The 27,376-nt window shown below is 40.7% G+C and overlaps 1 protein-coding gene across 8 annotated transcripts in view; it reads left to right on the top strand.

Moving 5' to 3' along the window:
- Positions 1 to 4,101: 4,101 nt before the first annotated feature.
- LOC109866623 (filamin-A-interacting protein 1) overlaps positions 4,102 to 27,376 on the top strand; it is a 55,755-nt gene continuing 32,480 nt past the window's right edge. For 2 of the 8 annotated variants that reach the window (XR_004204633.1, XM_031800191.1), the window contains exons 1-4: positions 4,102 to 4,737; positions 18,064 to 18,363; positions 21,819 to 21,992; positions 22,485 to 22,663. Coding sequence is in view for 4 of the 8 variants with exons in the window: in XM_031800191.1 (XP_031656051.1) it covers positions 18,070 to 18,363; positions 21,819 to 21,992; positions 22,485 to 22,663 (647 nt within the window). In the remaining 4 variants the exon portion in view is untranslated. Of the gene's footprint in view, positions 4,738 to 18,063; positions 18,364 to 21,470; positions 21,735 to 21,818; positions 21,993 to 22,484; positions 22,664 to 27,376 lie in introns of those variants that run through there. The other 6 variants (XR_004204636.1, XM_020455387.2, XR_004204634.1 and 3 more) reach the window with 5 other exon arrangements.

Genomic DNA, 27,376 nt, shown 5'->3' with positions numbered 1-27,376 from the left:
CGTTATTGATTTGCCTATTACTCAGCGGTGCTAGGTAAAAACATTTATCAAAACAGTACATGTGGGTCTACTTCGGCACCTCTGCTGCTGTTGCCTCATTGTAGTATTATTGACCTGTGAATGTAAGGGATGGCTAAACAACTGCAAGTAAGTTGAACCACGGTTACAATCATCTAATGTGATAAGCTGCTTGAAACTAAGTGCTTATGTACGAAGTGACAAAATATGATGTATTGACGAAGACAAGAAAAAAGCTATCTTCCCATCCCTACTATTCAGCAGTGTTCGCATAACTGATTTCATTCAGAAATACCACCTCCCTAAATTCCCATTCCCAAACCACAGAGAACTGCTAGGTGGCGACAACTCTCCAGTAGAAGCTGAACCATCTCTGAGTACAACACCCTCTCATCATGTCACATAGCCGACTCACTTCTCAGTGCTGTATTGTTGCTCTGAATGAAATCATTATACCCCAGAATAAAAGAGCTGCTGTACAAATATATGTAATAACTTTCCATTTATTTATCTTAAATAATCAGATACACATTTGTAAAGTGGCATGCCCTGAAATGCCTCCTGGTTGTTGTAATTGGATGCAGCCATTTCTCCAATGCATAGGCCTACTATATCATATGCTCCCACTGTAAAAACCCAAAGTCAAGTAGCCTATTCATTGTCTCCACCGAAACTCCATTATGGTAAAGCCAGTGGCATGAAAACACAATTAAATATTCATAGCCTAACAGCCTGTACCATTGACGTGTGATATTAACTGAAAGGGTCCTATGTTCCCCATAATACAAAACAGATGAGGGCTTTCATACGTAAGGCTAAATAGACTAATGTAAAGGGGGGGTCTCCTTATTTAATGCACAAATCTCTGCTAATGTGTTATTACTGAAGCTCCACTACTACTAACGGATGATTAATGATTTCCCGAAACAAATTTTGTGTGTTGCAAAATCTAACTCCACTGCTCTAGCCAGCTCCGCACAAGCTAGACATTACACATATCGGAAACATTATGTTACATTATGTTGCAGCTCAATAGGATATTATTTTGTTTGGCACGTTATGGTGCGCTAATGACATTAGCATGAAATCGCTCACCAGAAAAACTGCAAAACAGATGTTGCATAATTTATATTTTGCAATAAAGAGGACAGAGATCTAGCCTTTAATGGAAGTCACAAAACATCTGTTTCCAGGCACCTAGAACGAACCGTGTAAATGTGTAAATAATTTGATACATTTTCCTTTGCCAAATGTGACACGCTACAGATGCTGAACCCATCTCTTGTGAAGATAGATATATGTAATCTACAGAGGGCAAAATATCATTATGAACCTCTGAATACCCATGGGGGAAAAACCTAATATCTAAAACAAGTGTTGAACCTCATCCAAATACGTAGGATTCAGTACAGTGTATCCAATGTTGCTTTGATTTTACTTGCCAATAAAAAATGACATGGACCTTGATTTTACAAGCACATTTTTTTTAAACCTTTATTTAACTAGGCAAGTCAGTTAAGAACAAATTCTTATTTTCAATGACAGCCTAGGAACAGTGAATTAACTGCCTGTTCAGGGGCAGAACGACAGATTTGTACCTTGTCAGCTCGGGGATTTGAACTTACAACCTTGCGGTTACTAGTCCAACGCTGGATTGTGTATGTGTGCCAATCAGAGGGTTACAAGCACATTTAAACACCTCCCCAAAATAGGTCTGGGTTGCTATGTGACAGAGAGCTGCCTTGCTGCCTATTTGCTCATCCTGCCTTACCGTGGATGAGTCTGTTGAGGGCCGTATCAAATTCTACACTTAGCATTTCTCACAATGGAACACACCAATGTATCTATTAGCTAGATTGAATGACAGAGCTTGATTCAATGCACCTTGCAGTTTGATTTGGCTTGATTACAAAGAGGTCGTGGAGAGTTATACACATACATTTCTAAATGTATTGTCAATGGTAACGACATGAATCGCTCACTGTATTTCTTTGATTGATCAGAGGAACTGTACAGTTGCAAACGATAAGATCTTGAGCAAAGGTATTGGGTCCATACAAAAAGCGAAGGGCTCTTACGTTGGATAAGGTAGACCAACATTTTGAAAATTACTTCAAAAGGCACTGACTTGATCAGTATCTTAGTAACCCCAGATGAAATGCCCAACAGAGAGGTCCTGACCATGATAACCATCTCGGAGCATTAGGGAGCAGAGAGAAGGAGAGGCCCTGACTCAATTGTCAGTAATGTGCAGTGCTTTGGTTTCCGGCTCCCTGTGCATTAGGAGAGAATGGAAGACTGTAACCATAGACACAGTTATGATCACACCATCACCCTTCGAGTTCCAGAAAGATTTAAAAGAATTATACAATAAACTTTCAGTTGTCATTTTACTGTTGTTATGGTACATGTCAGGATGAAGATCGAATGTGGACATAATAATTAGGAAGGATATTAGGATAGAATTGTAGGGAAACAGCCCCCCTTTTGCCCTCAGAACAGCCTCATTTTGTCGGGGCGTGGACTCTACCATACCCAGTTCAAAGGCATTTTTTGTCTTGCCCATTCACCCTCTGATTGGCACACATACACAATCCATGTCTCAATTGTCTCAAGGCTTAAACATCCTTCATTAACTTGTCTCCTCCCCTTTATCTACACTGATTGAAGTGGATTTAACAAGTGTCATCAGTAAGGGATCATAGTTTTCACCTGGATTCACGTGGTCAGTCTATGTTATGGAAAGAGCAGATGTTCATATTGTTTTGTATACTCAGTGTATGTCATCTACACAGAAGAATTATCTCTAACCACTAGATTACTTAATAAAATACTTAGACTTTGAAACAGTTTGGTCACTTTCACAGCCATGTCTCAAGTGACTCATGTTATCCACAAGTGCAACACTGAATCTTAATGACCACCATCAGCTCTGGGCTAAAAATATAGAAGGATCCATGTTTTAAAACAACAACATCTCCTCTCACACCAACTTTATGACTTCATTGGGGCGTGTGGTTCAAGTATAATGAGTTGTGCATTAATAAGACCTCTGTGTGAACATATACTGTACATCTGTTTCCGAGGTATTGAATAGCATTAGGGGTTGCGTCCCAAATGGAACCTTATTCCCAATGTAGTGCACTACTTTTGACCAGAACCCTATGGGCCCTGGTCAAAAGTAGTGCACTACATAGGAAATAGGTTGCCATTTGGGAGACAGACAGACTAGATACCATATTTCAACAAGGAGACCTAGCAACTTAGCACCTGTCTGAAGTTCCAGCTTTCATGTGTCATTATAGAACCGACTTGATTGATTGACCTTTAGGCTAGTTTTATTGGAAAGAGTTGACAAAAGGTTGGGATTACTCCTTTCTATATCAATGGTGACTGGTAATGCCGCTGGAGTTACTCTCACAACGAATGCTTGCTTATGTTTCTTAAATGCCATCACTTTAAAGAAAGACGTGTTGTTCAAGTGGCTCCGGTGCGAGAGCCATTGTCAATTACAGCGTGAACAAGGTCATACAACCTTAGACAATGACATTTACAACACTTTGGTGTCAACAGAGCCTATGTTTGTTAAGGCTAGATGTCACGCTTGTAACACTACCGCAGCAGAAGTCTCACAGGAGTGTATCACTGCTTCTCATTTGTAATGCTTTGTTTTGACTTGGTTTTATTGGGAACAAATGTTCTCACATTTATGGCTCTCAATAAATCATTTTTGTTTGAAAAGGTTAACTTGGCCCCTGTACAGTATCAGTGGTCTAATCCTTCTAGGAAAAAAATGCTGAGCAAGCAAATGGATGCATAAAGTGGAACCACCTTTACACAAAAACAATAAACTAACTTCTCATACTCAAATGATTGAAGGCAAACTGGTGATCTTATATTATTTACCTGCGATTTTCTCATTTGCTTCTTAGAAAAGATGACTGTGAATTGACTAACCAGGCAGAGACTGAGCCCTCCTTGCTAACCCTGCCTCTGCTCTGGCGGGAGTGGTGGAGCTGGACTTCCCCTGCCTGCTTCAGAGTGGGATAGTTCAGCTGTCAGAGGGGCTTGGGAAAGCTTCCCTCAATCTGCTCAGCTGCTAACAGCCATGAGTGACTGAGAACACTTGTTAAATATAGCCCAGGCAGACTCTGCTACACTCAAAGCTCTACACTCTCCTGCCCAGGAACAAAAGGGAAAAGGCAGGGTCCTGGCACCTGACAAAGGCTATATTCCACATTTCTACCCTCCTTTCCATCTTACTTTGGATATCTCCGTTTGAAGGAAAATCGGACTTTTCAGACAAAAGCAGCTCTGACCACCTCCTCTTGTTTGCTTCTCTCTCTCTCTCTCTCTCTCTCTCTCTCTCTCTCTCTCTCTCTCTCTCTTTTCTCTCTCATCCTCTCAGTTTGTGAAAGACTCTGCCGGCCCAAACTTCTGGAGAGGACAAAGCTTGGTGTTCATCTTCAGACGCCTCTTGCATTGCCTCTGTTGCCTTGACAGGAGAGAAGAGGGGAAACAAGTTATTAAAAGAGAAAAGTAAGAGGTGAGAGTATAGATCATCTACATTTGATATGTCTCTTTTTGACACACACAGTCAAGGTAACTGAAGAACACAGACATTGAGGAGAGACATTTTACTCTGGGACTTGATTCTCAGTAACTGAGATATTCCTTTTTGACCTGTCGTCACCTGTGATGTGGTACCATTGAGAACAGGTAAGGGGAAATGATTCTGCTATTCTTCATAGATTTGAAAAGCTTTTATTTTCCTCGCAAAAATGAACTTGTATGGACTACATTTTGGGACATTTAGATGTCCAATTATATGGTTTCTAGTTCGTAAAGTGGAACACATTGTGAATCAGTGAGTTGGGAAAGAACATTAGTTGCTGCCATCAGACGTCCGGTCCAGACTCAATTCAGGAAATGGTACATTAGGAGGCATTCATTGATTACATCTTTTACCAGAAGAACGCTTTAGCTCTCTCTCTAGAGGATATATTAAATGTACTAATAGCTGAGTAACAACACAGGGAATGTAGAGAAAATGACGCAATAATACAATGATAAATCTGGGTCTAACATACTGTAGTTGCTCAACTTTCTTTGGACTGAGGAGATTTGTATCTAAACATGTCAACTTGTTCACATTGGATGAAAGTTGAAATTTGGACAAGGTAAGTTGAAGTAATTAACATTAAAGAATGTCTCTCTTATTAATAAGCCTGTATGGCTCAGCTGGTATGGCATGGTGCTTGCACTGCCAGGGTTGTGGGTTCAATTCCCAGGGCCACCCAAATGTAATATGTACGCAAGCATGACTTAGTCAATTTGGATAAAAGCGTCTGCTAAATGGCTGATATTATCACTACCATGTCTGTCCACTTTGACGTTTTCCCATGTCAAAACAATAGATGTTCCCAATGGGTTTTATTCTGATAAGAGGTTCCATGAGAGACCCCACTGTTTGAAGGCACACAGTAAACAGCGATGCTATCCCATCCTCTTACTGTTATTCCAGTGGTAGCCATTAGATGTGTCCTCTGCCAGCCTGTGGTACCACACATACATACTCAGGCAGCACATGTGGGTGGCACCTTAATTGGGGAGGACTAGTTTCATGGTAATGGCTGGAGCAGAATCAGTGGAATGGTATCAAATACATTAAACACATGTGTTTGATACCATTCCATTTACTCCCTTCCAGCCATTATTATGAGTCGTCCTCCCCTCTGCAGCGTCCCCGTGCCAGGCAGTCACATCCCTAGGGACTAGGGAATGTTCCATTAATAACTTACAATAAAAACAGTGGAAAAAGTTATTTTTAATCCGATCAAAAGATTTTTCCCTCTGTGATGAAACAATAAATGTCTGCTGTCCGTGTGGGTAAGGGAGGGCTTCAGTGGCGTTTGCATCATCAAGCCATTGTCATCGGCTTTAGGAACTCCACATAGCTATCCTGTGTGTTATGTGGAGGATGATCAAGGGTTAAAAAAAAAAATCTATTGTCTTTTGGAATGGACAGGTCAGAGGTCAGTTTGTTTAGAAATATTTTGGACAATGCCAATAGCGTTCAGAACAACTGAAGGCATAGTGAGGTCCCGTTGCATATCAATGACCATTTCTCAAAGGGCAATTTATACGGATATTATTCTTGGACACTTTTATACTTCCTCCTTAGCCTCTATTAACAAGCCTGAATTACTTTAATGGAGTATACCTTTCTGGACAGATTATTGACAGGTTGGGTAGTTATCGGGTATTATGTATGAGAAACTAAATTACTGCCTGCGGAGTCTCTCTTTTGTCCTCCCCTCCAGTCTGTAACTCAAATGATCACACTGCATTCCCTGGTGCTCTTGTAAGTTTCTCTGGCAGCGGTTGTCTTTAAATCATCTGCTTCAGTTTGTGCCTGTGGCATTACTTCACCGGCAGCCAAGGCCCAAGTGATAAGACAGTGAACCATGAGATCACTTAGCTAATTCAGCTCAGCAATCTCCCATGGAGGGAAACAGCAGGGTCTGTCCTCATGTTGTGTTTCATAACAACAGCTCCGCTGTTCCCATGACAGCAAAATAAGGGACGAGAGAGAGATGGATTACATTTGTTTGGGTGCTTTGCCTTGTTGACGTTTTTGAAGATGAGTCTTTTCCTGGAGGCAGAACTGAGCGATTTTCGCTAGCTGCAAAATCTAAATTGCCGATATTGTACAAATTCATGAAAACAAAAATGTCCTTCATGGTCTTAATTTAAGGTTAGGGTTAGCAGTGCGGTTAAGGTTAGGTTTAACATCAGATTTTATGGCTGTGTCAGCTAGTGACCACTCCCGAGCTGCCTCCAGAACAAGATTCATGACGAAAAACACTAACCTGCTTGCCAGATGATGACACAAAAAAACACTGTCTGAGATCACTAAATATTGTGAATTAAATAATACTATATATCATCTCTACCACAGATCGTTATGTGCACTTCATAAAAATAGTATATCATGAAAAATATTGAATGGAGATTACAGATGAACTTGTTTGACTGAATAACCCATTGTCAGCATTATGCTGTGGGTGCTTTTACATCCCACAAGGGTGTGTCTCTTTTAAAACGACCAAGGGTAACCATGCATTACCACTATGCTATTTAACATTCCATATAAGCCCACACTTAGTGAAATCATCCAGCCTGCCCACACACTGAAGTAGAGCTGAAGGTGTGGTGCATGGGATGGACAGCATGCATGCTCACACACACACACACACACACACTGATTTGGAGTGGCGCTGGCCTCACACAATGTCTCTAGATTATTCTCTCATTATCAGCTTGAACAGCTGCATCTGAAGCACCCCACATCATTCCCAGCCCTTGCTATTGTACTGCTCCTAACAAGGGGAATCAAAGGATTTCAAATGATAGCTGGTCAGCTGGTTTACATAATTCAGCTTTGTAAGAGCAGATGTACTCTATGTATTTAATTCCAAATGCTCACCCCAATGGAGGACCATTTGTTATTTGGGTTCAGAACATAACACGTCTCTCAACTCATCTTTACTGATATAAAGCCTTTAAAGCATGTTTACTGTAAGATAAGGCTGATCTACCTACAGACTGTTCTGTGAGCTGTCTTTTTTTCTAATTGTTTGTCCTGACTTTCCTAGATGTTATGACAGCATGTGTTTTCTGGGAAACGGATGACAAACAAATAGTTGAGTGGTTCAGGCTCAGGGAGAAAATAGTCTGTAAAAATCAAAATAATAAAACACAGTCAGCATTAAATCTCTTCCCTCTCTCATAGGGTCTCAAACTCTCACACGTTCTTCTCTCTCTCTCTCTCTCTCTCTCTCTGTTCTCTCTCTTCCCCCTCTCTCTCGCTCTTCGCTGTCTCTTTGTCTCTCGCTTTATGAGGGAAGTGACTTCATCGTCATTCCCCCAGAAAGGCATTTGAGACTGGCCAGCTTGAGAACTACATCTGGCTAATGGTGTCAGTTTGCTGGATCCATAACCACTGATTCGGACTCAGCACAGAGGCTTGTGAAGATAGAAGCCAACCTGCCATATCTTTTGCTCATTCATTTTCACTGCTGATTGAACATGTCGGACTGAGGATTGACTCGGACTGTGAGAGTTTTGATGAGGACAGGGAAGTCAAGTCACGGCCAATCTTCAAGACACCCTATTATGCTTGGCAATGGAAATAGGACTATTGAAATAACGCCACAGTTATAACAAGTTATAGTGGTATTTAATTAAGTGTCCTATATTCCATTTCCTTTTATGATAGCAATAGTTTTGAATGAAACATTCCCTTTCAGCACTGTGCCTCTTTTAGACTCACATCACATTGTGATTTGTTATTCCGCTTTAACATGTAGCCCAAGGCTTTGGATTGACCTTGCAGCCGAACCTCCTCTTTTCAAGTAAGATCCACTCATGTGGCTTTAGTCCTGGATCCAGTCTGGTTTCTGAGAAGCCCGAACCCAGGCCTGCTTTCTGCTAAAAAACCTAATAAAAAAAACCTGGCCTGGCTTCTTTGTTGTGTGCAACTTTGAACTTGCTCAAAAGTCTGATTTCTATTTTTATACCAGCTTTCACATGAACCTTGCTGCTCACTCATTTGTCTGACTTCAGATACCCTTGTAAGGTGGCAGATAATGATGTCATGTAATGTTGCCAAAGGATGTAGGTCACTGACTCAAATGTAAAGACACTAAACCCTTCTACTGTATGAATCTCAGGTGTCCCTTCTATGACTCAGACGGCCAGATAGCTTTCTTATACCATGCTCATTCAAGGCTATCTTGACAACCAAGACATTTTAGGAACCATTAATCTTCCTATTTGATTTTCGGATAAAAGTAAAGAATATATTCTAACTCCAGTGTTGGAAGCCGTACATATCATTTTAGAGGTATATGTATGAGTGTGTGTGGGGGTCCAACACTAGCAGGTGGGTTCTGCATGTGCCACGGGCCAGGGGGTAAGTTGTCAGTAACGAGGTTACATTAAGATGGCTATATTTATGTCATCTGCATGAAATACTACAGATCGGAACCCGACACGGTGATATTCCACTCTCGGCTGTATACGTACATCAGCACTTGAGGCAGTAAATGTTTGATATTAATAGTGGACGTTGTACAGTACAGTGAGGTCTGTAATATTACATTTACACAGTGGTAAGATGTCCATAGAGGTTTAGTCAAATGTGTATCAGTGGTCGGGAATGTTTTATTTGGTGTTGGAGCTAGGAACACAAGCATTTCGCTACACCCGCAATAACATCTGCTTAATATGTGTATGTGACCAATAAAATTGGATTGGATTTGATTTGAAATTTTATAGCCTCTATGAATAGAACTGCATGGCCATCTGGTTATATGCATCTGTTTAGGTTACATGTACTGTATCGTTTACTGCTATGGTTTGTTATGTGGAATAACACAGAATAAAACATTCCCGACCACTGATACACATTTGACTAAACCTCTATGGACATCTTACCACTGTGTAAATGTAATATTACAGACCTCACTGTACTGTACAACGTCCACTATTAATATCAAACATTTACTGCCTCAAGTGCTGACGTACGTATACAGCCGAGAGTGGAATATCACCGTGTCGGGTTCCGATCTGTAGTATTTCATGCAGATGACATAAATATAGCAATCTTAATGTAACCTCGTTACTGACAACTTACCCACTGGCCCGTGGCACATGCAGAACCCACCTGCTAGTGTTGGACCCCCACACACACTCATACATATACCTCTAAAATGATATGTACGGCTTCCAACGCTGGAGTTAGAATATATTCTTCACTTTTATCAGTTAAATGGTAAATATTAAATGGTTTCTAAAATGTCTGGGTTGTCAAGATAGCTTTCTTATACAGTGCTCATTCAAGTCTATCTGGTAGTCTGAGTCACGGAAGAGACTCCTGTGATTCATAGACTAGAGGGGTTTTGTGTCTTTACTTTTGAGTCAGTGACCCACAAAAATATTGTGATCAGATTACAGATACTTTTGAAAAACTAGATGATTACTTCGAGGATTACTGTTAAATTCAGAAAGGATATTTGCGAAATAAAATCTTCTCGATGACATTCAAATCAGCATAGAAAAAAGCCGCACATTTAAATTTGTTCAACGTGAGCGAGTCTGACTTAAGTCAGAGACCACTATGATGACACACCAAATGTGTTTGATGGATCGCGGGAAAAGAGCAGGAATGGGCTTTTGTAGGCTACAGTCCAAGCTACAGTGCCTTTTTCCTATTTTGTTGCATTACAACCTGTAATTTAAATTGATTTTTATTTGGATTTCATGTAATGGACATACACAAAATAGTCCAAATTGGTTAACTGAAATTTAAAAAATAACTTGTTTAAAAAAATAATTTAAAATAAAAAACAGAAAAGTGGTGCGTGAATATGTATTCACCCCCTTTGCTATGAAGCCCCTAAATAAGATCCAAGCAACCAATTACCTTCAGAAGTCACGTAATTAGTTAAATAAAGTCCACCTGTGTGAAATCTAAGTGTCACATGATCTGTTACATGATCTCAGTTTATATACACCTGTTCTGAAAGGCCCCAGAGTTTGCAACACCACTAAGCAAGGGGCACCACCAAGCAAGCAGCACTATGAAGACCAAGGACCTCTCCAAACAGGTCAGGGACAAATTTGTGGAGAAGTACAGATCAGGGTTGGGTTATAAAAAATATCAGAAACTTTGAACATCCCACGGAGAACCATTAAATCCATTATTAAAAAATTGAAAGAATATGGCACCACAACAAACCTGCCAAGAGAGGGCCACCCACCAAAACTCATGGACCAGGCAAGGAGGGCATTAATCAGAGAGGCAACAAAGAGCAAAGATAACCCTGAAGGAGCTGCAAAGCTCCGCAGCGGAGATTGGAGTATCTGTCCATAGGACCACTTTAAGACATACATGCAACAGAGCTGGGCATTACAGAAGAAAAAAAATTATCAAACATGTTTGGTGTTTGCCAAGGCATGTGGGAGACTCCCCAAACTAATGGAAGAAGGTACTCTGTTCAGATGAGACTAAAATGTAGCTTTTTAGCCATCAAGGAAAACACTATGTCTGGCGCAAACCCAACACCTCTCATCAGCCCGAGAACATCATCCCCACAGTGAAGCATGGTGGTGGCAGCATCATGCTGTGGGGATGTTTTTCATCTGCAGGGACTGGAAAACTGGTCAGAATTGAAGGAATGATGGATGACACTAAATACAGGGAAATTCTTGAGGGAAACCTGTTTCAGTCTTCCAGAGATTTGAGACTGGGACGGAGGTTCACCTTCCAGCAGAACAATGACCCTAAGCATACGGCTAAAGCAACACTCGAGGGGTTTAAGGGGGACATTTAAATGTCTTGGAATGGCCTAATCAAAGCCCAGACCTCAATCCAATTGAGAATCTGTGGTATGACTTAAAGATGTAAAGATTGCTGTACATCAGCGGAACCCATCCAACTTGAAGGAGCTGGAGCAGTTTTGCCTTAAAGAATGGGAAAAAATCCAAGTGGCTAGATGTGCCAAGCTCATAGAGACATACCCCAAGAGACTTGCAGTTGTAATTTCTGCAAAAGGTGGCTCTACAAAGATTTGACTTTGGGGGGTGAATAGTCAAGTTTTCTGTTTTTTCTGTCTTATTTCCTGTTTGTCTCACAGTAGAAAATATTTTGCATCTTCAAAATGGTAGGCATGTTGTGTATATCAAATTATACAAACCCCCCAAAAATCCATTTTAATTCCAGGTTGTAAGGCAACAAAATAGGAAAAATGCCAAGGGGAGTGAATACTTTCGCAAGCCACTGTATGTCTTCCAATGGTGCGACTGCCGTCGGCATCCAAAGATGATCCAATTTGAATAAACGCTTGGAGGTAAGGATGGCAGCAGTGGTGAAGTCTATGGCGATACGGATATCACTTATTATTGATATCTATATAGCGCATTGACATGAATCACACTGCTGCTCTCTTATTTAGCTATTTGCACCGTACGGATTGTGGTTGTTGTGGATGGCTGTTCACAAATCTAAATGTGTATTTGAACCCAATAATGGTTGAATTCAAGAAGTTTAAGCCGCCTATCAATCATTATTTTTTAAACCAGTGGACAGCCAGTGAAAAATGCGCTCTTGCAAGAGCTGCAGTGTGGATCCCAGCCTATGGAATAAAAGTGAGGCTTTTAGAGGTCATCACTATTATTCTACAATGTAGAAAATAGTCAAATATAGAAAAATCCTTGAATGAGTAGGTGTGTCCAAACTTTTGACTGGTACTGTGTATATATATCAATTCATTCTTGAAGAATATAACTTAGAAATGTGCCTCATGAGCTTAGTTTAACTGTCACACTCCATGAGAACCCAAAATATAAACTTGTTTTTCTCCAATGTTTGTAAACATTGTAAATGTAAACAAACACTGTATAGCCTCATAACATGGTTCAACCAATCATTTGCATCCATAGCTCTGTCTATTAATCTGAGAGTGGTTACATTTTCCAGGCCCATCCCTCAGCTTTTTACCAAAACAGAGGTGGGGCGGCCATTTTGTTATTGATACATCTGTGGATTTTCCCTTTAAACAGCTGCACATTATCAAGATATCAAAGTGTCACCAACAAAAAGGTCAACAATAGGCCTATCGCAAATGCAGCACATGGTATTTATTTTTCACATGTAAATAGCACTTTTCAGTAGTGCACAAAGCATGCCATTCCATGAGCGCAGCATTTATTTTGCAACTTGTATCAATGAGCCCAATCAGTCCTCCATGAAAATAAAATCATAAACAACAGAGTAGGACTGGCTTATAAATCCTTAGTTTAGGGGTTATGCTCAGGTAAAACAATTTAGCTAATCTATACTTCCATATTTCCAAGTCCTATTCTTGAAGATCAAGTGGTATACCATTTATTGGCATGACTGGAATTGTGATGGACTTTGGTTTTTAATGTAAAGATATAATTTAATCGTATTATTATATGTAGTAGAAAGCAATGGGTTAGAAGAAGCCTACATAACCAACCCATAAAGTAAAATTTAACATCCATATATGGCCAGCTATGTAAACTTTAACATTGATTCATCCTGCAATAGATGTTGTTCAACTGGTAACATACTTTGTCTTCTTCTTATACCTCTTAAGGGGGAAGTAATCTAAAAGTAACTGCATGTAATCAGATTACGTTACTGAGTTGGGGTAATCCAAAAGTTATGTTACTGATTACATTTGACAGGTAACTAGTAACTGTAACAGATTACATTTAGAAAGTAACCTACCCAACCTTGGCTCTGAGTGACTGAACCCTTGTAGACAGTTTTCCTTCCTGCTTCACAGTTTTTTGTTTTACCACCCTGATCTGAACCCCCCCCCCCCAGTCACCTTTGACCCTACCCTGACCTTTTGTCACAAACTTCTCTGGGTTGGTAGGTAGCAATGGTAGGAGACTTCAGGAAGTGCCTGTTTTCCAATGAATTTACAGAGAGCTGTGACATTGAAAAGACAGATTGACCTCCTCCTGAACCTATAAACTCTCAGTGGTATTCACCTTACAGTGGGAGACTGAATATAATATACTGTAGCTAATCACAGGCTACCCAGAGGTAACCGAGGTTTGGAATGCACAGTGTCTCTCACTGACAGAGTCATAGGGGTTTGAATTGAGTGGTATTTCATTAGAGGTGACATCAGAACTTTCTTTTAGTTTTTATAGCTTTGTTTGGATTGTTTTGTCCCTTGGTTTTTACCGACAGTGGCAGCTGAACTCATGAATACAGCATGGTGTGAAGCAGACTCCCAGAGGAAGATTACTCAATCGTCTGATAAACGAAGTGCAAAGCTGCATTAAATTGCACACAGCTCTCTCTACTGTCTACCCCATACATGGTTGCCAAGACAACCACAGCATAATATTTTGCTTTTGGAAATGAGGTGAAATCTACTCAGCATATTGTCACCAGTAAAATTCTCAGAGGAGTATAGATGTGGCAAGTGTATGGTCCCGTTACACAAGTCGTTTTATGCTGCTTTTTCTTCCCTTTACTCTGAGTGAGTTGCTGCAGCAGGATAGGATTTTCGGTTTTCAAAATCCTATCCCCTATGTTCGTCTTCCCACATTTAGTCACATTGGGAGTCTTTAGACGCATGCATGACTGAATTGAAATTCTATTTCAAAGGGACATTTTTGAAGAGCTACAAAATCAAGTAGTGGTGGATTTGGACAGCTGCCGGCACCTGCCAGTACCTCGTTTTACTGGGGCTAAGTTGGCTAGTCTGTGAGACCGTCCACAGGGAGCCTTCACCACATTCAAGTAGCCTTGATTGGACGAGACAATGTGTCAGATCTTCCTCTGTAACTATACAGGAACCAAATTAACCAAAGAGTACATCTGAAAGGCGTTGTGTGGCAAAAGGAAGTGTTGGACGAGCTGAGAGCAGACACGCTTGAAGTTAAGCACGTGTATCCTAATCTGCATTCTAAAAAATATCTTAAACCTTCCATAAATCACCCAGGCCGGCCCCCATTGATAGAGGGCCGTAGTAGGGTGCTCCCATAATGGGCATGAATATTAGGAAGCCCGGTAAACACTCTCCCTTTCACTGCAGTATGTGGTAATGCACCGTGAGAGAAACTAGCAGGTGGACCTGCCATAATACCAAGATGTGATGCTGTCAGCCTGCCAGAGAGATGTTTATACATATCATATAACATATCAATTATGAGAGTCATTGCTGACTGCCTAGGCCAACACCACCAGTCTTTGTTTCCCTGATTAGCTGCGCTGTCGTTATGCCCATGGAGGAGTGTGTTGTTAGAGAAGGCAAGAAATTATATCAATATCCGCCATTTTATTTCTATAAATAGCAGCGGTCTTTGAATATCAAAGGATGTTGCATACCTCTCGAAAAAATGTGTGCAGAGGATCGTAGGAACGAATGAGCAACTGTGTGATGTGGATGTACTGGCGTGTGTGAAAACCTACAGCTGTGGAGTAAAATAGAAGTACTGACAGCTGATTAGAATGCTGATGGCTTATAAAGTGATCACCTTCTGGCATTTCCACTTCTGGGTCCCACTGCACAAGTTGAGGGACGGGGCTCCTATAAATACTCACTGAAAACTTCACCAGCAGACAGCTGTGCATGCCGCCCGGCCAAAGGCCCAGCTCAAAAATAGGGACCCTGCCCTTATTTACCTTCCTATTTTCATGGGCAGAGAATTCACATAGGGCGCATGCCAAAGTGCAGCCTATTCCTTATGCCCTAGTCAAAAGTTGTGCACTGTGTAAGGAATAGGGCTCCATTTGTGATGCGCTTATGCTCTACCATCAGCTATGGGCCACAGCTGTCCCAGGTTGTAGCAAGGCTCAAGTGTAAGTTGAAGAGACCAGCCTGGCACGATCACATCCCCAGAAATATTTGTGATGATCAACATGTGATATTGGGCAACAGGAAAGTTGAGCATAGTCATTAGTAATAAGGGAAAGTGTGATTCAATGTGTGAACTGATACCATGTTTATAGTGAGGCTTTGCGTATTAGCCTACCATTGGATAGTGCCTGTGAATCAGTGGAGGCTGCTGAGGGGAGGACGACTCATGATTATGGCTGCAACGGAGCGAATGGAATGGCAGAAAACACATGGAAATCATGTGTTTGATACCATTCCACTACTCCGCTCCAGCCATTACCACGACCCCAGCCTTCCCAATTAAGGGGCCACCAACCTCCTGTCCTGTGAATCCACATTTAAAGGGAGTTGTGAACAACAGTATTACCAACCACCATTTTTGTTTTCTGTTCTAAGTTTACTGTTATTGAAGGGTGGGCATGAGACCTAGAAGATCATGTACAGTAACTTGTAGTGGGTGACTTTATATGGCATGAATCCACTTCAGAATATCATCATAAATATTATTGCCACTCTTTCCCCTGAGCCCGTTTTGAGATATTCGATACAGAACCTTTAGGTAAACATTCCAATGTAATATTCTGCCTGCTGTTACCCTGGGCTTGTCATGGCTTTATTTTCTTATACACAACTCTTCGTTTTGGTTCGAATCAAACTGACACTCAAAATGAAGACAGCTCCATGGCTGCACCCGATGGAGTGCTTGGCTTCTCCCCTGAAACAACTATTAATAACGCCCAACACTAAAGTGGCTGCTACTATTTGGCTGCCAGGATTCTCTCAGCCTGAGTCACACGCTGCTTTCATCAGAGACTGTGCAACCTTGGGGAACTTTGGCCCCATTCATATGCAATGGCCTCATCGTGTTCTTTTCCTGAGCACCCCCGCCGTGTCGCTCCCTCCCTCCAAGGTTATGGATCCCCTGTGTCTGTGTCTTCTGCCTGGGCTGTTGTGTTGATGATGTGACCATCGTCATAACTGGCATTGTCCCAAAGCTTGACCCCTGATATGAGAGCAAATTATTTTGATTCACACAGAACAAATCAGTTATCTATCATCCAAATTCAATTAAAATTGCCCATCTGTTATGACTATATTCTGGGATCTTCAATTTCACAGCATATCGGCTTTGATTATGATGCTTCTGATGGCGATGCAGACTTATTACAGACATAGACAACAAACATTGGTCTGATCAATGTCCAAACAAGGCCAGCCAGGCCAGGCATACTGTAGCAGCTCCGCTGGTGTGACATGATGGAAAGCGTGACTCTGGCTCTATAGATTCTAGGACAATGGAAACAATGGATCTGATTTGGCACAGTAGGAGGCGAGAGCTCTTGGCCAGGAAACATCCTCCCTGCAGTAAAAGCAGTAACTAACCCACTCCATATACTGTAGTTAGAACTATGCTAACCTCATCCCTAGTCTAACTGCACATAGCGAGGAAGTGTATGGTGAAAGAGGTTACAAGTTACACTAGAATACTAAACAAGTCATGGTAGTCATGTATTTGTATACGTTAGTTCACATAGCCTACCATTCAAAGTCACACATGTTTTTTGATGCATTAACGTCACACTGAATATATTTGTTTATCCAGGTTAGAATAACACAGTTGCTATTATAGCTACTTGCTTTATAATATTCCTTTGATTCCAGATGTTTTTAAAAAGTCCCTATGAGAACATTCATCTAGACCATTCTCACTCCCAGAGTTGGGTCCCCCACCTAAGTATAGCAATTTAAGAAACAGAATAAGGGAGCAGTGTGAAATACAAGTACAGCGGGAATGACATAGGCCAAAGGGCATTAGTTAGAGGTGAGAGGTTAAGTTTTGTGAGATCACAGGGGAAATTCTGAACACGTCGCTTTTCTGCTATTGATTACAAGTCTTGAGGTCATATTTAAATGTGGCTGAAATGACAGAAATGTTATTTACTCTCTATTGTACAAGCTTTCTTGCTGGTCTATGTTGTATGCATGGCCGAGGGAGATCTCCACTGAGAAATGTTAGCAACACTTTCAACTTGTTCAAAACATATGCCATGAAAGACATAGGCATATACTTAATGCTCAGAGAATATTCATTTAACAAAAACATTATTCTAGGGAAGTGTTATATAAGGTTTTGAACCCGGAAATTGTGCACTATTGTGTACAATGTCATCCATTTTGTATGATATGTTACGATTTCCAATTCGTACAATAGGTTACAAATTTGTAAGTGCTTAAGTACCCGTCACTCTCTTTAAGAAGTGATCTCATGGCATATTATTTGTCATTCAATACTGTCAAATGATTATGTTGCTCTGCAGAGATAATGACGCACTACATGACTCAGGCTTTGTAAACAAAACATGATCCTGTTATGCCAGGAGTGGAGGAGCCACTGACTATTACCTCCCCAATGGCCACTGTGATCAAAATAGCTGCTATCCAAAGCCAGGGAAGGAAACTGATAGAATCCTCATCGTCTCTAAAGAATTTACAGCCACCAAGAGGGCAATTTCAAGTTATTTCTTTGGATAACATAGTGTGAACTATTTGGGCTGTGGATTCAGTGTCCCTGTTGTCTGTCTCCACCCTGCAGGTGAGAATGCGGTCCAGGTGCAGCACAGCCATGGAGGGCCCAGACGACGGACAGATAAACCATGTCACCCAGCCCACCAAAGCCTTCCCAAAAGAGGGGGAGAACACACCAGAGCTGGTGAAGAGGAAAATGAAGGTCCAGAGAGAAGAGAAAGAGGGGAAGTCAGTGGTGTCTGGATCAGCGAAAAGGCCCCAGACAACCACAGAGAGCAGCAGAGGACAAAAGAAGGCAGCAGGGCTGACAGATCTCTCTAAGGAGGACCTTCTCCGTCTGCTGGGAGTCATGGAAGGAGAGGTGCAGGTGAGAGGTTCTCCACTAACACTGTGCTGCTGTGCCCTGGTCAAAAGTAGTGCAATATATGCAGTGGCATAAAGTACTTAATAAGTACTTTAAAGTATTTTTACTTAAGTTTTTATTTTTACTTATTTTTACTTCGTTTTTTGGGAGTATCTGTACTTTACTATTTAGATTTTTGGTAACTTTTACTTCACTACATTCCTAAAGAAAATAATGTACTTTCTACTCCATACATTTTTTCTGACACCCAAAAGTTTGACAGGAAAATGGTCCAAATCACACACTTATCAAGAGAACATCCCTGGTCATCCCAACTGCCTCTGATCTGGCAGACTCACTAACTCACTAACAACAAATGCTTTGTTTGTCATTTATGTCTGAGTGTTGGAGTGTGCCCCTGGATATATGTAAATCATATTGAAACAAGAAAATTGTGCAGTCTGGTTTGCTTAATATAAGTTGAAATGATTTATACTTTTGACTCTTAAGTACATTTTAGCAATTCCATTTACTTTTGATTCTTAAGTATATTTAAAATACTTTTACTCAAGTAGTATTTTACTGGGTGACTTCCACTTTTACTTGAGCCATTTTCTATTAAGGTATCTTTACTTTTACTCAAGTATGACAATTGAGTACTTTTTCCACCACTGTATAGGGAATAGGGTGCCATTTGGGATGCAGTCAGAGAGTTTCTCCACTGTCACTGTGCTGCTGTGTGCTAGGTAACAGCTAACATTGTGGTAAGTGGTTTGTGTTATATTTGGCAGGTGGTAACATTTCAGCCTCATCATCTCAGTCTGTGTGTCTGGCTTGACATGTTACTGTGACCAGGAGTGCGTAACCCAAGAGTCATGATGCTGACTCACTGCTGTTGAGAGTCAACCTCAGCATCAGCAGCCATTAACTCTGGTACCTTCCCACGCTGCCCCACTCTGTGGGTCCTAATGAAAGTGTTAAGCCTGCTGTTCAATATTTTCTTAATGGAGTTCCATTTATAATCAAGCCTCAATAGAGTACCACAGTATGAGTCATAAAACCCACAAAACCTAGCGGTCAAACAGGGAAATGGTTCCAATCGTTTTTCCACTATTCATTTTTCCAATAGGGGATTTTTAGAAACACTTAAAATAAGGGCTGTGTTTTGTGTAGGCTCACCCTAGCGTGACGTTTTGATAACCGTGTAAATCTCTCTTGAATTTGATCAATATATTCGGCTGTATTTACTCATAAAAGACACACCCTCGTCCACTAACCCTCACCTTATGCCCTTGGGGGAACCCCCGTCAACATCTTGGTGGACGGTCCAAATGATTAGCCAAGCAAGTGAAGTTTGCGATGTAAGCCCACGTTTTTAGTCAAGTTTGCGAGTGGACAAAAATGTAAACCTCAACGTCAACATACAAGTGTAAGTAAAAACGAATGTAAATAAGTTCGAAATTGTGCTACTATTGCACATGACGGCTCAAACACGTCTCGTAAAAGTAGATGTTTTTGTTTGGTTAGCTTTTGGAAATTGTAGAAATTAAATATTTTCCTTCAGAAGTTCCAGCTAGGCAGGCTAACATTATTTAGCATTTGCTAGCCATTATACAGTAGGTGTATATTCATAATTATATATTTAATGTAAGTAGACATGCAATCATAATTGACTGTAGTGCATATAAAGCATCGACAAGCTACTGGTGGCTGAAAACACAATCATCGCGGGATGAATGAGTGCCGAATTTCCGGGCATTCCTTCCTCCTTCGCCCCTTTTTTTATTATGAATTGATTTTATTCATAATACAAACATTTCCTCTTTGCCCCTTGCCCTGAAAGTGTATACTCGTCAGACGTCATGAGACGTCATCAGAAGTGTCCACTTAATTTGAGGGCTGAGTGGATAGGGTGTCTTGTGTTTGGACTGCAAGCCTACACAAAATACAGCCATTATTAAGTGTTTCTAAAAATCCCCTATGGGAAAAATTAATGGGGGGGAAAAACAATTGGAACCATTTCTGTGTTTGGTAGCTAGGTTTTTATGACAACTACTGTGGGGCTCTATGGAGGGAGTGATGCTGCTGCCATCAGTGCACCCTCATCTCTTTCTACATCCAGCTTATTTGTTTAGACATGTTGATGACTTTGCAACTTGGGATAAACACACGTCCTCCTTTTACACCTTATGTTGAAATCCAACATGCTCGGAATGTATTAACATTCAAGGTCTTGTGAACACAGAATGGTCTTGTTCATACTAAATTACTTGCTAATGATATTCTAGAACAGTGGTACGGCAATAATTAAACTCTATTAATCATTTATAAGGAGCGAGATAAAGAAGGGTCTTGTCCTTCAGGAATGTATAAAGATGTCCCAAATGGCAGCCTATTCCCTAGTGCACTACTCCAACCTGGGCATATGGGGTCGGTTGAGAGAGAACTTTTGGATTGCATTTGTATGAGAGGAGACACTCAGGGGTCTAGCTAAGGAGAACAGCACCCCCCTGTGGGGAGAGTTGAGCTCACAGTGCAGGAAAACCACTGAATGTGCTGTTTATTTTAAATAGTTGACCCACCCTTGGTCACTTAAATATTACAATGATCATACTTCAAAATAGTTGTATAGGGTCGCCCATGTATATTCTCTAACCCAGGGCTCTCCAACCCTATTCTTGCACACCTGACTCTAATAATTAGCTGGTTGATAAACTGAACCAGGTTAGTTATAACTGAGGTTGGAGCGAAAACCTACAGAAGGGTCTCTCCCCAGGAACAGGGTTGGTGAGCAAAACTGAACTTTTACCAATAGTTTCCTTTGACGGAGCTGGCCGTCACGCCATACAGAAGTTAAATAAAACTGAAAAGTTATCAAAAAAATATAAATATTTATTAAAAACAGATCAGAGGATAAAATATACAACAACAAAAAAGGCTACAAAAAGAATAACACTTGAACCTTAAGCTACATCGCATGTCTAGCCTCTTACCACATTGTCAAGAACTCCCCAAACTTTTCTCAACCTCCATTTTTAAAGGAGAAACACAGTCAGGTGTGGGCAATAACCAATTAGGGGTGTGGCCCACAAACCTGCATACAATTAACTAGACCAATTGACCAACCAAACAAACTGAAGGACATGTAGTTGAAAGATTAAGTGGACTTACATGGATAAAAGTATGGAATACTGATAAACCTGGGCCCAGTTCAACAAATGCAGTTCTCACAACACATTTAAAACAGTTAAAGGGGGAAGTAGTATCTTCACTAGGACACAAGCTTCACATTTCCCAACTCAAAAACAAAAGCAACCTCCAAGTGTCACTACTCACAACAACAAAGCCACATCTGTCAATTTCAAGTGGTTCAAATGTCATAGAGAATAAAGAAGGTAAAAATAATGTTATTGTCTTTGTCCCTGTGTAAATGGTTCTTAGGTTACCTAACGTGTCCCCCCTGCTCCTTCTGTCCGTAGGCCAGAGAGGATATCATCCACATGCTGAAGTCAGAGCGTCCGCGACCCAAAGCCCTGGAGGCCCATTACGGCTCAGCTACCCCCATCAAACCCCTCCAGGCCTTGCAGAGAGACAGCCTTCTGACCAACACTACAATGCTTGGGGATAACGTCTATGAGATGCCCATGCAAGAGGTGAGTACCACTATAGACAGTTTGATCTCATTGACGAGATATAACATAGTAAATGTAAATCTGGGACACTCACATTTGTATTATGTTTGGTATGCTTACATAAGGCAATCTCATCACAGATGATTTTAGCTAATTCGCAACTACGTATTACTTTTTAGCTACTTTGCAACTACTTAGCATGTTAGCCTACCCTTCCTCTAACCTTAACCTAATTCCAGGTTGCTATAGAAGTTAATATCAAAATAAATATAGATGAACTATAATTCGCTATACAGTGTTGATAAAAAGGTAAATGTTTTTAATGACTATACTGGATAGATAAGTGTTTGAATGACTCAGACATGGTGTGTGCTCCAAATGGCACACTCTTTCCTAATAGCGAATAATTTTTTATCATATGAGCCCAGGTCAAAAATAGTACACTATATAGGGTGCAATTTGGAATGAAAACATGGTGGATGTCATTTGAAAACCTTCTAATATGTTGATCAGTTGGACCGGCTGGAGGACAAGCATCGCGAGACGTACAGGCGTATGCTGGAGCAGCTGCTGCTGGCCGAGAAGTGTCACCGCCGCACGGTTAATGAGCTGGATAGCGAGAAACGCAAACACACAGACTTCATGAACAAGAGTGATGACTTCACCAACCTGCTGGAGCAGGAGAGGGAGAGGTGAGAGAGAGTTGCATGTTCCTTATTCCATGTGTGTAAGTACAGTGGCGTACTGCAGTTTTGCTAACTTTCTGCAATTCTACATATATTGCCATGGGGCAGAGAAATGTACAGTTTTATAGCTTATAGCTTAGCTCATGCTATTCTACATGTTTTGCAATGAGGCTAAGAGAATTTAAAGCTAATTTCCTGCAATTCTACACTGCCATGAGAACTTTTGCAGTTTTATAGCAAATCTCATGCTATTCTACACATTGCCATAAGTCAGAGAAAATGTTCCTGTTTTAAAGCAAATTTCCTGCAACACGTTTTGCCATGACTATTTTACACATTTTCCTATGGCTTATGGTGTGTTTATATATTTTTGAGGTTTGGGGCCCCCGGAGCCCCTGCCCCCCACCTTGTGGTAGCTGCAGTACGCAAATGAGTAATTACATCATGTTACAATTGGTTGTGTGCCTCTGTCACTGCACTCTGCAAATCACAAGGCCCGCATTGCTCTAAAGTGCGACCATTTTGATCTCATATACTCCTGACAATTTATTTTGGTAGCACCAGTGCGACCAGGAAAGAAATCACCCAGATAATATTTGTTGTAATGATGGGCTTCACTGTGCAGTTGTTTCCAAGTGCCCTTGAGAGAGAACCTAGTGCAGATTCATACAATGTCTGTCTACCACTTTGTGTCGCCGGTTAGCTAAAGGCTTTCCCCTAAAACAAATTAATGTTAACTGCAAAGTAGGCTTACCTGGAAGAATTATATGATGATTTGTATCAATCGGGTGGTGTTTTGTTTTGCAAACTCTGCTATTGCGCATGCAGTACAGAAACACTGCCGGCCAAACACCAGTCTCTTGAGGTGCTCAATTGAAATTAAAGAGCAACTATACCCTTCAAAATAACATTGTATTTTTTTCCCCAGACCGCAGAAGGTCTCCTGATGTGGTTTAAGCATTGTTGTCCTTTTATAACAATGAAAAGGTGATTTTTTTTTTTTGAGAGGGAGAACCTGAAAAAAAAAATGGGGAAATCAGGGGGAACAAATCTGAGTGCTGGTGGACCAAAAAGGTAATTCTTTAGGCCCTGTTCATAAGCCATGTCACGGGTCGTTACAAAACCAATCAGGGGCATTTGTTAAAACCTTATCCAGTCATGATACCTCATTAGCTAACTAACAACCAGGTTACTTTACTGGTATACTGTATCAAAACATTTGGGGGCACAGAAAGAAAGGGAAAGGGATAGCTTCTTTAGAAGACCAATGATCATAGCAATGAATGACTGATCTCTTGCATGTCATCGCTCACAACTTGACGCTCTTAAAGCGAGAGTGCAGCATTTAATGTAACGCATCTCCATATGTAGTACTTTTACACAATGTAGAAACCTAATATTCCATGAATTACTTTGTAAATTTCATGACAGGTTTTGGTATCAACATTTTTATACAGCGTTATTAGTTTATAGAGCATAACATGCTTCAAAGGTAGCTAGAATTCAAATCTGTTCGATATGCTAAATCTCATTCCCAAAGCATATGTTCTGGTGCTCCTAGATTTTGTTGTGCTCCTAACCTTAAGTTGGGAGCACCAGTAAATGTTTTTGATTTAGAGCACACGGGGAAGCAAGCCCAAACAATACCAGACAAAGACCCAGGGACTAAGAGACGCTGAGGCAGTTTCAAAGAGCCCTGATGTAGCGTGTAGACACCCAAGCTAGAGAACCCCTCAAAAGAGCTTGAACAGAGTCGAGGCTCAATAGAGTGATGAATTGACTCAACCAAAGAAAAAATGAGTGCCACTCTGTTAGTTAAGTGTCCTCACATTAGACCACAATGACGTAACAATTGTTATTGAACACAGCACATATGTAGAAGAGGTACTGACATGAAGTATACATTGTTACAACTATGATTTCCAGTAATATGGCAGCATTACATAGAATATCATTATTTTATGGCATTGCTGTTAAAAAGTTGACACCTATTTGCCTTCATAGATATATAACTGTCACAAGCTGCGATTTACCCATTAAATCATTTTAGCTTCCTTTGATACCAACAGTTTGATTATGGCTTTAAAACAAGGATGAAGAAGAGATTATTATTTTTATTTTTTAATCCGATACCAGCAAGATGTTCCCAGGTGGAATTTATGAGGCTCATAACAGAGGTGGTATCCAGATGTCAAATCTAACCTGGCCCCCAGTAGTGCTTCAGTGGTACCCAATTCCCCATGTAGTGCACTCCTTTCTACCTGGGCCCGTACGCCATGGTCAAAAGCTTTGCACTATGTAGGCAATAGGGTGCCATTTGGACGCAGGACTGTCTGACAGTACCTCAAGACCTGCAAGTCAGGACGGAACACTGACATCATCTCTACCCAACACTAGAGACGGATTCTTATCAGATTACTATCTGATCATCCATGACGATGAATGGTTCCTCACCATCAGAACACTGCTAGCTCACACAGTACTATGCACAGCTAGTTCTACTCCAGGTGTAAAACATTCCCCAATTGAAAGACCTCATACCTCACTGAACCATTTACCCACAACATGAAAATATCGAAGAGTGTTTTGACAGTGGGTTGCATGCTAATTGATTAGTAGTCTTACGTAAGGAACAGATGGATGTTCCTATTTGAGGAACAAATGTTGTGTGTGTGACCTCGTCCATGAGCGAAAACCTGCCCAGCATTGCCAAATTAATCGCTGTGTATTTAAATCATTTCTGTCATTTATAATTGACCTTGTTTTACTTGTGCTAGAATTAATTGGCTGTTCATATGTTGTTAAGGACATTAACATACAAATGTGACCACTGAAGGTATCTGGGAAATTCCATGGTAAAGTTAAACAAACCATACAACTCTACACATTGACTATATTTCCAAAATGTACACTGAGAATTTTACAAAAACACAGTGCCTTCAGAAAGTTTTCACACCCCTTGATTTTTTTCTATATTTAGTTACAGCCGAAATATACATCTGATTACATTTATATTTTGTGTCACTGGCCTATACACAATACTCCATAATGTCAAAGTGGAATTATGTTTTTAGACCATTTTATTCAACCCCTTTGTTATGGCAAGCCTAAATAAGTTCAGGAGTAAAGATTTCCTTAACAAGTCACATGTACTCAGTCTGTGTTCAATAACAGTGTTTAACATGATTTTTGAATGACTACTTCATCTCTGTACCCCAAACATACAATTATCTGAAAGTTCCCTTAGTCGAGTAGTGAATTTCAAACACAGATTCAACCACAAAGACCAGTGAGGTTTTCCAATGCCTCTCAAAGAAAGGCACCTATTGGTAGATGGGTAAAAAAAAAAGCAGCCATTGAATATCCCTTTGAGCATGGTGAAGTTATTCATTACACTTTTGATGGTGTATCAATACACCCAGTCACTACAAAGATAAAAGCGTCCTTCCTAACTCAGTTACCTGAAAGGAAGGAAACTGCTCAGTTTTCACCATGAGGCCAATGGTGCTTACAGCATTTAATGGCTGTTGACTGTGATGGATGACAACTGAGGTTTGATCAACAACGTAGCAATTAACTATGTCCTGAATTCAAAGCGTTATGTTTGGGGCAAATCCAACACATCACCGAGTACAACTCATCATTTTTTTCAAGCATGGTGGTGGCTGCATCATGTTATGGGTATGTTTGTCATTGGCAAGGACTAGGGAGTTTATGATAAAATAAACGGAATAGCGCTAAGCACAGGCAAAATCCTAGAGGAAAACCTGGTTGTCTGCTTTCCAACAGACACTGGAAGACAAATTCACATTTAGGCAGGACAATAACCTAAAACGCAATTAAGTGATAATGCCCGAGAAGCCAGTGTTTGGAAGCTATTGGCATGGGTGTTGTGCTATCTTATTAGGACACTGTTCAGAGGAGCTAGCTAACAACACAACTTCAAACTGAAGCTGGAAAGACTGCAAACTAGCTGTTTTCAATTGACATTTCTTTCTATATGTCCATAAAAATTATGCCATCTGATTCATGATTTCGACTGGGTGAGAAACGCTGCCTGCCTTTCTGTCACATCCCGACTCCTGACCCCTACATGGTCATTACTATGGGACAGTTGGAGATCGAATTTGAATATTGAAACAATGTTAAATGTCAGAGAGACCTACAGCAAGGTTTATACAAAGCTCTGCTGTTAAACTAAATGTTAGTCGAAAAGAAATGTGAGTGTCTAGATGCTTTTTATAGTGGAGATTACGTTTAGAACTTCCCTGCCTGGGCTGATGAGACAGTGGATTGCGCAGTCAGATGGAACAGAATAAATAGGCATTTTAACGTCATAGATTTAGCCGGTGGTAACTTGTGGAATAGACACCGGCTGGAATGCTCTTTCAACCAATCAGCATTCAGGATTAGACCCACCCGTTGTATATGGCCAAATATACACTGCAGTTGCTTACCAAGAAGATGTTGAATGTTCCCAAGTGGCCTAGTTACAGTTTTGACTTAAAATAGGCTTGAAAATCTATGGCAAGGCTAGCTGTCTAGCAATTATCAACAACCAACTTGGCAGTTCTTTAATAGTTATTTTAAGAATGTGAACATTTTGTACAATCCAGGTGTGCAAATCTCTTAGACTTACCCAGAAAGACTCAAAGTTGTAATCGCTACCAAAGGTGATTCTTACATCTATTGACTCAGGGGTGTGAATACTTATGTAAA

Source organism: Oncorhynchus kisutch, linkage group LG21, assembly GCF_002021735.2.
Source record: "Oncorhynchus kisutch isolate 150728-3 linkage group LG21, Okis_V2, whole genome shotgun sequence".
Lineage (NCBI taxonomy): Eukaryota > Metazoa > Chordata > Actinopteri > Salmoniformes > Salmonidae > Oncorhynchus > Oncorhynchus kisutch.
Note: the sequence above shows the minus strand (reverse complement) of the source record. Positions and strands in the feature narration are given on the sequence as shown.